This window comes from Mchenga conophoros, linkage group LG9 (assembly GCF_057382185.1).
Source record: "Mchenga conophoros isolate Kocher_MC1m ecotype Shallow Benthic linkage group LG9, M_conophoros_male_GT1.1, whole genome shotgun sequence".
NCBI lineage: Eukaryota > Metazoa > Chordata > Actinopteri > Cichliformes > Cichlidae > Mchenga > Mchenga conophoros.
Window position 1 is genome coordinate 13,795,044 of NC_140534.1, and position 12,876 is coordinate 13,807,919.

General features: G+C 42.1%; 1 protein-coding gene across 1 annotated transcript; it reads left to right on the plus strand.

Moving 5' to 3' along the window:
* Positions 1 to 1,068: 1,068 nt before the first annotated feature.
* On the plus strand, positions 1,069 to 12,118 carry LOC146566985 (uncharacterized). The gene is made up of 4 exons (XM_085286616.1): positions 1,069 to 4,994; positions 6,982 to 7,087; positions 9,212 to 9,808; positions 9,940 to 12,118. Exons 2-4 carry the CDS (start codon positions 7,070 to 7,072, stop codon positions 10,624 to 10,626), a joined length of 1,302 nt encoding a protein of 433 aa, XP_085142742.1. The 5' UTR covers positions 1,069 to 4,994; positions 6,982 to 7,069; the 3' UTR covers positions 10,627 to 12,118.
* The last annotated feature ends 758 nt before the right edge of the window (positions 12,119 to 12,876 follow it).

A 12,876-nucleotide genomic window follows, 5' to 3' on the forward strand; every position in this document is an offset into this window, starting at 1 on the left:
CTTCTGTAGTCGGTCTCATCCCTGTTGCTAATGAGACCCACCACCGTTGTGTCGTCCGCAAACTTGATGAAGAGGTTGGAGCTGTGTGATGGAGTGCAGTCATGGGTCAGCAGAGTGAAGAGGAGGGGGCTCAGCACACATCCCTGCGGGGCCCCCGTGTTTAAAATGATGGTGCTGGATGTATTACTGCCGACCCGTACTGCTTGAGGTCTTCCGGTGAGGAAATCCAACAGCCAGTTGCACAGTGAGGTGTTGAGCCCCAGCTGGACCAGTTTTTGAGTGAGCTGTTGGGGGATTATAGTGTTGAATGCTGAACTGAAGTCTATGAACAGCATTCGAACATATGAATTCGAACAGCATTCGAACAAGGGACTAGTTTGGAATTAAGAACATTTATTTAAAATGAAAAGCATGTTGTATGCAACATATTACAGAATAAATAATTATAAAAAAACAAAATTTAATTTTAAATTTGTTCGTCTGTTTCTCTGTTTAGAAGTCTCACTAGCACAGTCACAGCTGGGATGACATCAGAGGCTGGTGCGTCGTAGCTGCTCACTTTTTTTGGTTAGTTTCTCAAAGGGGGCGAGGATGGCAACAGTTGTCTCCATAAGAGCCCATTGGTGAGCGGTGAGATAGTCAGGGAGTTTGTGCTCGGACACATACACGCCCAGCACTCGCTTTTGCTCAATGAGGGACTGGAGCATGTAATACGTGCTGTTCCAGCGAGTCTGTACGTCCTGCTGTAGTCTCTTTATTGGCTAGTTGAGCTGTCCCTGAATGTCCTCGAGGCGGGTGTAGGCTAAGGCGGAATGTTTAAAATGCCCAACTATTTTCCGTCCCACTGCTATAGCATCAGCTATGCTCCTCTGTGCTAATAAGCGTGGGTAAATAAGCGTGGGTAAACTCTTTGTACTCGTTGTTGTGTTGGGATTTTAGGTGCTTGATTAAATTGCTTGTGTTAAATGCACTACCTTTAGAGCCTCCTCTGGACAATTTCGCTGAGAACAATTTGCAGGCCGCCTTTGTTTTCGCGTCTTCGTTCACTTTGAAATAGTTCCACAGAGCTGATATGTCTCGCCTCACTTTCTCCCCGCTCTGAGCTGCAGCCGGGGCCTGGGGGCGGGCACTCGGCGCCTGTGATTAACCCCTTACATGCCAGTCAAACATAGAGAGGTCTCAGACCGTGGTATTGGTCCTCGGTATTGGGGGACTTTTAACGAGTACGAATACTTTAGAAAATGTGGTATCGAGGCCGATGCCGGTATCGGTATCGGTGCATCCCTAGGAGCAGGCATGTGTTTGTTGTGTGGGGCATGTAGTCCATGTCTGTTGCTGTAACAGTAGTTCATGTTTAGAATAAAACATCTCAGCCCCCTATCTGATAGAGGGCAGTAGTGCCTAAAATGTTGCATAATGTTGCTGAGAGATCTTTTACTTTGTGGTAATCTTAGATGAGTAGTTTTATGGACAAAACCCACCAGATCTTTCAGTGTTCCCTTAGTGCTAATGTGTCAGAGATGTTGGTGTACTATAACTGAAGTAATGTTGTTAAGTCCTTAAAGTCATATTCTTTTATTGTCATGACTGTATTTTTACTTTTGTATGATACCCGATTTATATGATATATGGCTGAAGTAAACTAAAGCCTGAAATACTTAGTCAGTCATTTGTTTAATAGTAATTTAACATTATATAATGCACATATAAAACTATGAATTGTAATTTTAAACGGTTTAAAAGCATGTAGAATAGCATATGCAGGCAAGTATATTTCTCCTTTTTTTTTTATCAAGAAGCAAAAACAAAAAGGAAAAAATAAGAAACGGGGCAGGGTTCGATGGTCGAATCAGCCGTCCCCACCAATGCCACAACCAAGTCTACACCCTTGCAAAGGCCTTTTAAAACTCCAGGAAGAGAATGAAGCTATTGTCAAATACCAAATCAGAGTAATCAAGTAGATCCAAAACCAGTCTAATGTTATGAGAAATGTGTCTATTTCTCATTAAGCCTGATTGTGTCTCATTGATAATTGTATCCAAGAACTCTTTAATTCTGTTAGCAAGTACTAAAGCCATAATCTCATAGTCATTATTGAGCAGACAGATGGGTCTCCAATTATCAATAAGAAGTAAGTCTTTGTTTGGCTTTGGAATAAGTGTTATGAGACCCTGAGTAAGAGTAGGAGGGAGGTTGTTATTCTCTATACTTTCTATGAAAACCTGCAGTAAGAACTTAGTACTTCGTCTCCATGGCCTTATCAACATCCAACCTCCAGACTTCAGACTCTGCTCCTGAGGAGAAACAGAATCATCTGGCAGATCATTTGTTCTCATGACTTCTTTACTTTTAAACATTTTGAGCATCCAATCTGCTAATGTGCTCTCTCTTCTGCTTTTCTATCATCACTACAGACGACTACAGAAGACTAAAACTCTAAATGCTCTACCATATATAATCTCAAAGAGTCAGACCGTTCTCTGTTGGAGTAATCCTCATGTACATCTTAACTAGTTCTATACAGTCTAACCATGTCCTGCCTGTCTCTTCCATTGACTTCCTAAGTCTTAGCTTTACTGTGCCGTTAGTTCTCTCTACCAACCCTGCACTTTGTGGGTGATATGAACAATGATGTTTTAGTGTTATCCCTAGATGCTGTGCCATTAATCCAATCACTTCATTTACAAAGTGTGGACCATCATCACTATAAATAGTCTCCGGAATCCCGTGTTCTGGGATGATATTCTTATATATTGCTTTGGCAACCGAAATGGCATCTGCTTCCCTAGTTGATTGATAGATTGATTGACTGATTGATATACCTTTATTAGTCCCACAAGGGGAAATTTCATGTTAAGGCTGCCGACCTATTGCACGCAAGGGCAGAGCCATCTTACCCTCCAACCATACATACATTACACAAAAACATCACATGGGGAAGACAGGTCAGAGAGGTATAACAATGGAAAATGCACCACATGAGGAAAGATAAGGAGACACATCAAATTCAGCAGGAAGGACATGAAAAGTGGAAGGTTAGCCTTCTTAGACTGTGAGATTTCCATCAGTAATGGCTGTACATCTAAAAGCTGACGTGTACCGGGAACCTACACATACGGATCAGTATCCAAGGTTTGACTCATCATCCACTGGAGCACAAACTGGGTGTCATCAGGACGCTACAACACAGAGCGAACACCATCCCCACTGACACAGCGGCCAGGGAGGCAGGTGAACAGCACATCAAGAAGGCCTTGAGTAAATGTGGTTATCCCAGCTGCACTTTTGTCAAAGCGGGAAAGGCACCTAAAGAAAGCTCCAGCTGATCCAGGAGAGAAGGACAACCGCTGCCCAAGCGAAAACCTGTAGTGATCCCATGTGTCTCAGGAGTATCGGAGCAGTTGAGACACATTTTTTCTAAACACCGGGTCTCTGTGGCTTATGAACCCCAAAACATGCTGCACCAAAAAGTGGTCCACCCTAAGGATCGGGTCCCCCGACACAAACAGAGTAACATAGTGTACACTGTTAAGTGCCAGGAGGATTGCCAGGATTTATACATCGGGGAAACCAAACAACCTCTGGCTAAGAGGATGGCACAACACAGAAGAGCTACCTCGTCAGGCCAGGACTCTGCAGTCTATTCACACCTACAGGCCAGTGGACACTCTTTCAATGATGAGAATGTACACATCCTGGACAGGGAGGAATGCTGGTTTGAGGGCGGAGTCAAGGAGGCCATTTACGTGAAAAGGGAAAGACCATCTCTGAATTGAGGAGGAGCCTAAGATTATTAGACACCACCAGAAGGCAGCAGGTTCTGTAGCAGGAGTAACTGTGTTTAGAGTGTTTTAAATTGTGAAAGTATAGGCTAACTTTTAACATCTCTAAAACCTTCTCCTTCTCTTATCACAGCCCTCATAGATGTCTGAATAGTCTAAACTCACAAGTAACCACAATAGACCAGAAAAAGAAATCTTATTGATGCAAATCTTCTCTAACACCTTCACGTAGCAGGTATCAAACTGATGAGACACTTTTTCTCTTCCTGTTAACAAGAACTTGACATGGACTTGAATTTTCCATACTTACTGTTCGTTTTGTTGAGGATGTCCAAATTACTAAGGTAGACCAAACAGGAGAACCAATGGGACACAGCTTTGTTTCACAAACAAGTGGAGCTGGGTACAGGGGGATGGCATGAGCTTGCTTGGGGTCAAGGATTCTTCCAGGTCCAGGATAAAAGAAGTTCCATAAAAATTCTTATCCAGTCTAATTCATGCTCCTCAAAGTCTATCGATTTATTGGATTGTGAACATTAGAGTTCAGAGGGTTTCAGGGCTGCCTGGCATTTGTAGAGAACAAAATATTTCATCTATACTAATGAAATTTATTTTTTAATATTTGTCACATAGAGCATTGCACAGTGCTTACATGATACACAAGTACCCCCAAAATAGGTCCACTTGCAGGGTTTTTGTTGGTTATTGCTGTGTGTCTGTTCTGCTCCTGCTGTCCTCTATATATCACAATGAGTACCACCTCATAAAATATATGGCTCTTGAAGTACAGCCCTTAATGCCGACATTAAAGTACAGTAGTTTAGGCCTATTTAACACCATATACAGTTTACTTGAAACAATTTCATTTCATATATGAATGTTATTCATTTTAACGGTCAGAATGTGACAGGGGTTTAATAATAACAACTGTACTGCATTAAAAACGTCTCCTGCACTCGTTTGTGGTGTTCCCCGGTCATAGACCCACAAGATTCATCAAAGAGGGATTCCACAAAATTGCAGGTATCAGGATGAACAAAACTTAATTCATGATGTGGTGATATTTGAACTACTACTTAAATTTTACATTTATTTTCAGGGTTCCCAGGCGTGATTGGCTGTATAGATGGCACTCACATTCCAATCATGGCTCCTTCAGTAAATGAAGGAGACTATGTGAACAGGAAGTCTTTCCACAGCATTAATGTACAGGTACATAGTTCCCTGTAGCATTTCAAACTAACAAATTATTTCATTATAGTAATGGATGCTAATTTGTGTTCTCTGCACTGTGAAGATCATATGTGATGCTGCCAACATTATCACAAATGTGGAAGCCAAAAGTGGCCAGGCTCTGTGAGTGGTGGTGGTGGAGGACCCCCACCTGTTTTTCGGGCCTCCGCTTTTTTTCTAGTGGCTATAACGGGTCACATTTGAGCATACAGAGTAAGCAAATATGTACTTGAAATGTGCTCAGATAATTTCAATAAGTGCTTACAGAAAGAAAATTAATGTAGCCTCTAACTGCAATTGATTTACATCGGACAAACAGACCAAGCACTATGGCTCATAATACAATTTCACCTTACCTGTTTGGACTATATTTTTATATTTCATTTTTACTTGCTGCCAGGCACGTTTGGGGCCTGTTGGGTTGCACCTGCACTCACATCACGTCACAAAATAAAATGTATGAGATAAAAAATAAAATATAATAACGTGTTAAATGGGTGGGAATCCCTAAATTTACACTCACGCATTGACTCTGTCGGCTATGTTTTGCCATGCGTGCTCCCTTTCTTTTGCAGCTGAGGCTGTGTTACTTTTTTTCTGCAAAATTTGCATGTTATCGGCATATGCTGCCATCAGAATTTCGGCCTCAAGCGCTGTAAAATACATTGACCGCGCCTTCTTTCCCTCCGTCTCCATGGTGACTCGCTTAATCTGTGCTCCACTAATCAGGGCTTTATGTATCCTCGTGCGCGCGCTTAATTTGGGGTTAAAGGAACTCCGCGTTGATTGAACTACTTGTTATCAGCCTTTCTGAAACCGAATATTCCGAGTTAGACAGTTCGGGGTTACTCAACCCTGAGTATCGTTTTTCACTCTGAGTTTTCTAAACCGGCTTCCTGAAATAGGGCCCAGATCATAACTTCTTACCTGAAGTTCAGTTCCTAAGCCACTATGACCGGCGGCCGCCTCGGGTCTCTCCTCCTCTTGCCTCCCCTTTCCCTTATCCACCTGCTGGCCTCCACCACTTGCTGATGTTGCTAAATCTGTGGAAGCTATGCCATAGCTACCGCCAAACATTTCAATTATTTTTACACATTTAGCAGCGTCTGCCTGAAGGCCTTGTTTCTTGTTGGCCCTAATTTTTTCTGCACCTCCTTTCCAACACCTTTCATTATTTACACCCTTCCAAAAAAAAAAAAAAAAAAATCGATCGGCCCATAAAAACAAAAAATCGCCAGCAGCCCACCGGGCAAATGCCCAATGGCCAGTCCAGCTATGGCTGCAGTCAAAGCAGGAAGGAAAGCACTGATCAAAGCTCATTCATCAAAGACCGCTGATCAATGGCCATTCAGAGAGTTGGGGAGTCGCTGCAATCACAGCATTTGATCAATGAGCTTTGATCAGTGGTCGTCGGGGAATGGTGGAGGTGGTGGGACTGGGGGGCTGAAGGATTTGAAATTGTGGGGTGGGGGAGTAACAGGTCTGTCCCTGTTTGTGGAAACCACAGGAGGAGCTGTTCAGGCTGTTGCTGGGTGTGAATTGTTGATGGAGTCTTTAAACTTGTAGTTGCTGTTTTCCAGACTGAAGCAGAGTCGTTAGCTGAAAACTGGTTTTAGAGGTTCATTCAGGACACCTTCTCAGGCTCTTACAGCCTTACCTGTATCATAACAAAGTGTATAAACCCCAATCCACCTTTAACATGGTCCTTCTCCCAAACCTTCAAATAGGACTTTCTGGCCCAGTCATAGTAAAGGGCTGCTTAGAATATTAGAGCCAATGTCACAAAGTTCCTCCTGAAGTATAAGTGAGTGAGAGAGTTTCCTCACTTTGCAGCACAACACGTCTCACAAGATTTCTACAAGCAATCAGAGTGAAATTTGTACTTTGTGTTGTCAGATGAACATATGAGACACTTTGACTCTTCAGTGCAGTGTGGAGCCTAACAAAGATCTGTTTTGTGTCCCAGCTGATCAGCAGGAGGAGAAGAGTCTGACGGAGCAGCAGTGGAACATTTTCAGCCATCTGGACTCAGCTGAGTCACTACAGAGGAAACAATGAGCTCAACACAGAAGGTGAGGAAAATATCACAGTTTCACCAAATAATCAGTCACGTCTAAAACTCTCATCCTCCCAACCTGTTATATGACTGTGTTGCATTTTATTATGTATTTTTAAATTGTGTTTACAAACATTAAGAAGTCACAAGCAATTGTTATTCGTTATTATTAGTAGTAGTATTAATTACATTTTCAATTCAGTGTTACTTATACAGCACCAAATCAAAACAACAGTCGCCTCAAGGTGCTTTTTATTGTAATGTGGATCCTACATTAATACATACAGAGAAAAACCCAACAATTATATGACCCTCTTTGAGCAAGCACTTTGGCGACAGTGGGAAGGAAAAACTCCCTTTTAACAGGAAGAAACCTCCAGCAGAATGAGGCTCACAGAGGGGTGGGGCCATCTGCAGAGAGTGGTTGGGATAAAAGACATGCTGTGGAAGTACATTATTATTATTATTGTTGTTGTTGTTTTTATTATTCTGATTACTATTAATAATAATATTATTATTATTATTGGTATTATTGTCGTTCGAACAGACTTAATATTGGTTCATCACTGCAAAAACACGTTCAAAGCACCACAACGGTAGCCCGGTATCAGGCAGTAAACACATTAAGTCTGTATATTTTCCCTTTTTTTTAGTTTTTTTTGCTCATACAAATTGAAATGCTATTAATATAGATTGAAAATGAATGACATTTAATCGCCTTTAATCAAAAATTTATCCAATGTTTTCTACAGTGAAACGTTTGAACAGTCATGAATTCTTTTTGATTCGTTGCACCGGTATAAAAATATCTAATAGGAAACAGCAACGTGAAATATAAAAAAAAGTATAGACCTGGTAAACATTTATTACTTTTCTGAGTGTGTTAGCATGCTAGTCTTAATGTTTGTGTACAGCAGGAGGGATGGGCATGATTTTAGTGTTTGAACAGTCATGAATAGGGATGGGTACCGGTGTCGTTCTGACATAAACGGTAGTAACCAGACCGAAAAGCAGCGCACATTTCGCTGCTTTATTTTGGTGCTTTTTTTTCCTGAGCTGTGATACACTTCTAGCCAATCATTTTACGTTTCCGAGGATAATAGGCGGGCCTAGGTACAGAGCTACAGATTAAAAATGTCCAAGGCGAAGCGGTCAAAGTCTGGCTGTACTTCACAGCAAAATATGCAAACTCAGCAGCCTGCAACAAGTGCTTTAAGCTGATACTGTGATACTGTCAAAGGAGGTAACACCTCGAATCTGATGAAACACCTGGCGACGCATAGCGTTTTTTTTTAAAAGCCCAGAAATGCGCCGTATTTGATAGCTTGCTGCGAGACCTCACACCGAGCACATCTACTGCGGGTGGGTTGCCTGTTATGCAACATCCCCCAAAAACATGAAGAGGAGAGTCCTGGCCCCTAGCCCTGCCAGTGTAGCAGAAATGATGAGGATGATGATGGCAGCAGTAGCCGTTCTTCTCTGCGTGAGTAGTTTAATGTTGTTCGTGTGTAATTTACGTTGAGTAGGCTAACCACGTTATTACATTAATGCATGTAAGGTGAACTAGCAAACATCATTATAGCTACATGCGGCTGTCTTCTTGTTTGATGGCAGATACTCCCTTCACCCTGGCCAAAAAGGCTAAAATGCCCAAAGAAAAAGTGGAAAACAGTTAAACATGAGAGGTTTTTGGACAAAGTTTGTGTTTTTTCCATTGTTTAAGCACTGCTTCCAGCCAAGAGTGATACCATATATGCCCCATAGCTGCAGAAAAGGCTAACATTGTTATCTTTTTACAAAAAACATGAGAGGTTTTTGGACCAATTTTGTGTTCTCCATTCTTTAAGCACCGGTTTGAGTACCGTTTGAGCACCGGCACCGTTTCAAAAGTACCGATTTGGCACCGGTATCGGATAAAACCTAAACGATACCCATCCCTAGTCATGAATTATTTTTAACAGCAGGTTGGATGTAATGTGTTAGAACTACCAGCAGGTGTGGATAAGAGACCTTTAAGGTGTTTGGTGCCACACTCCACCTTCAGGTTTAAAACTAGTGTTAATGGAGGGAGTTTGAAGGTTGAGTCTGTTCCACGACTGCATTTCACTCACTGCCTCTGTTTGTATCTCTGTCACTGCAGGACCAACATGGAGCGAGAAGTCAGCGCTCTCAGGAGGCCGACAAACCTCACAGAAGAAAGAGAGAGAAAACACACACCTGTGACGAGTGTGGAAAAGAGTTTGCTAGGAAGTTTACACTAAAACTTCATCAGGTCATCCACACTGGAGAGAGACCGTTCAGCTGTGACTTGTGTGGAAAGTCTTTTTCCTTGAAGGCTTCCCTAAAATCACACCAACTCATCCACAGTGGAGTTAAAGCGTACAGCTGTGATCAGTGTGGCAGAGCTTTTACTCAAAGTAGCCACTTAAAGAAGCATGTAGTTGCCCACTCTGGAATTAAGGCATACAGCTGTGAGATTTGTGGAAAAACCTTCAGCCAGAGAGGGTACCGAAATACACACCTACGCATTCACACCGGACATGATGTGTACTGCTGTGAACAGTGTGGCAGACAGTGTACAACCAACAGGCAGTTAAAACTACACATGTTTACCCACACTGAGGAACGACCTTATAAATGTGACCTGTGTGAGAAGACTTTTAAAGCTCCACATCACCTGAAACAACACCAAAAGATCCACACCAGAAAGAGACTCTCCAAGTGCAGTTACTGTGAGGTATGTATTTATATTTTTATCTGTGTTAACTGAAACAGTAAAATGTAATTGGACGTCTGCAGAGATGCTCTTTATTTCAGGCGACGTTCAGGATAAAAATGTTGAAGGACTGTCTTTGTGTCTTTGTTTAGAAGCAGAGCGACACAGATGGATCCAGTTCTCAACCCTGTCATCACCGTGGTGGTGGGAAAGACTTTTGTTGTGACCTCTGTGGAAAAACTTTCAGTTGGCAAGTCTCCCTAAAAAGACATCAACGTAGACACACTGGAGACAAACTGAAATACTGCAAAGAATGTGGGAGTAGCTTCCCCACATCAACTGAGTTAAAACAACATGAACTGATTCACAGTGGGGTTAAAAAGCACCTCTGTGATCAGTGTGGGTCATCCTTCACCACTGCAAGTCACCTTAAAACACACAAACGAGTCCACACAGGAGAGAAACCATACAAGTGCAGACACTGTGAAAAAAGCTTCTCACGATCAGGTCATCGTAACAAGCATGAACGTACACACATGGAAGGAAACTACAGCTGTGACCAGTGTGACAAGAGCTTCAGGAATCTCAGTTCATACTCCAAACACAAACGATCCCACGTTACTAATAAACTGTTTCACTGTTACCAATGTGCCAAAACATTCACCTCATTGTCTGCTCTGTGCAAACATCAGCGTGATCACTCAGGACTGAAATCACTCCCATCACTGGATCACAGTGAATCTGAAGAGACAGAAAGTTCCTCTGGTTTCAGTGTCAGACTTAAAACCCTTGAGATCAGGCTCCACAGAGTTCAGATCGAATCTCCTATAAAGATCTGATTAAAATGTTCCACTGGATGGATGGATGTATAATCTCTTTTTCTGAAGGTTGCTCTCTTCCTGTTTCTGCCAGTGCTGTAAAGCTGCTGCTCAGTCTGATGGGCTGTTGTGTTGTTGTTAGTGATGCTGGATGAAGGGCTGGTGGACCAGGTGAGCTCAGGGTGAGGGTAGATCCCGTCTGAGCTGCAGGTCAGATCCTTTGTCCTACTTGTTGGAGATTAACTTTACGGACTGGAGCTGGAAAAATACATATTTCTAAAGAAGTCAGAAAGAGATTTTGTTGTCACAATTTTCCTTTTCTGTTCATTTCATGTTAACATGATTTAATTTATTGAAAAACATGTAAACACGGTGAATGGACGGCTGAGGACTGGGGCAAAGTCATATTCTCAGATGAAGCATCTTTCCGATTGTTTGGGAAAAAGTCTTTTGCGGAGAAGAAAAGGTGAGCGCTACCATCAGTCCTGTGTCATGCCAACAGTAAAGCATCCTGAGACCATTTATGTGGGGTTGCTTCTCATTCAATGGAGTCGGCTCACAATTTTGCCCCAAAACACAGCCATGAATAAAGAATTGTACCAAAACACCCTGCAACAGAGCTACAGATTGAAAATGCCCAAGGCGAAGCACTCAAAAGTCTGGCTGTACTTCACAGCAAAAGATGCAAACTCAGCAGTCTGCAACAAGTGCTTTAAGGTGATACTGTGCAAAGGAGGTAACACCTTGAATCTGATGAAGCACCTGGTGATGTATAGCGTTTTTGTAAAAGCTAGAAAATGCACCGTATTTGATAGCTTGCTGCAAGACCTCACACCGAGCACATCTACTGCAGATGTGGTGCCTGTTATCGGACCCGGAGTTAGCAATATCCCCCAAGAACCCGAAGAGTGGAGTCCTGGCCTCTAGCCCTGCCAGTGTAGCACCGGTTCCAACCAAAGGAGGTATGTTGTATCAACAGAAAAGGCTAACTTGGTTATCATTTTGCAGAAAAAGACTGCTAAAAATAAAAACACAAGAGGTTTTTCTACAAAGTTTGTGTTTTCCATTCTTTAACCTCCGGTTCAAGCACCGGCACGGTTTCAAAATTTCCAGTTTGACACCGGTATCGGATAAAACTTAAAGGATTCCCATCCCTATTTGTTACCATGTTTCCATTGTGTAGTGTAGTCGATAGGTTTGTTTTCTTTGTCAGAACAATGAGGCCACTGCAACTGTATGACATATATACCTGTATACACTTGACTTATACTGACATGTATACACTATACATACACTGGAGTGGTTAAATAATGGAATCACTGTGATAAGCATCTAACCTACATGTTTAAAATCACAAGACCCGCATATTTAGGTCAAATATTATCTACAATTATATTAATGAAGTTTTTGCAACCTGGGATTGTTTTTTTCTCGCCTCAGCTGCCAGAAGGCAAGAAAAACTGTATTTTCTTCCTGTTGATATAATTCTGTGTATTAAACTCTGTTCCAAGAATTTTAATCTTTTCCAGAGGATCTTTTTGAGTGCCTTGATTTTGCTGAATCTAAAACAACTGGTCCTCCACATTGTTGGCGGAATAAGTGCGACCTGTGGGAGGTACCTATTTCAATAGGGTGGAGCCGTAGGCACATTCAGTTCACAAGGGTTTCATGTTAAATCAAAATAGAATCAAACACGTAACAGTAGCACCTAAAACAATTTAAAAACTTGATTTTATTAAATACGGTGTCACAGTCCTGGATCGTATGACACAGCGCTCTGTGTTTTCTTTTGTTTATAGTTTGTCCTTTTGGCATTAGATCCTAGGTTCCTTAAATGTGAGTGAAGCAGAAAATAAATGAAACCAAAGACTAGCGGTCCTGTTGCTCTATTTTCACCTGTAAAGCAGGAGTTGGGTAGGCGGAGGTTTACCCTGGTGCAGGTGTGCCGCAGTGGTCAGTGAAAGAATCCGCGTGTTTCTCTGTGAATTTCCAATAACGTGGTAGCGCACACGGTGCTTGCTTGGAAGTTTAGGGGTTTTTTCGCTGTAAAAAGAAGTTTTCTTCCCACGGTCAACGGACACAAATGTTTTTGTCACTTTTTATGGAATCAAACTCAAAGTAAGGTCAGTACTTCCACGCTTTAAACGCTGCACGCTCATACTCTCTCAGCACTCGATATATGATCCACTGTTGATCTGCAGCCTGTTGTTGTCACAAACGTCGCACTTGCTTACGTCACTGTTATGAGACATTCTCGCAAAAAAAAAAATC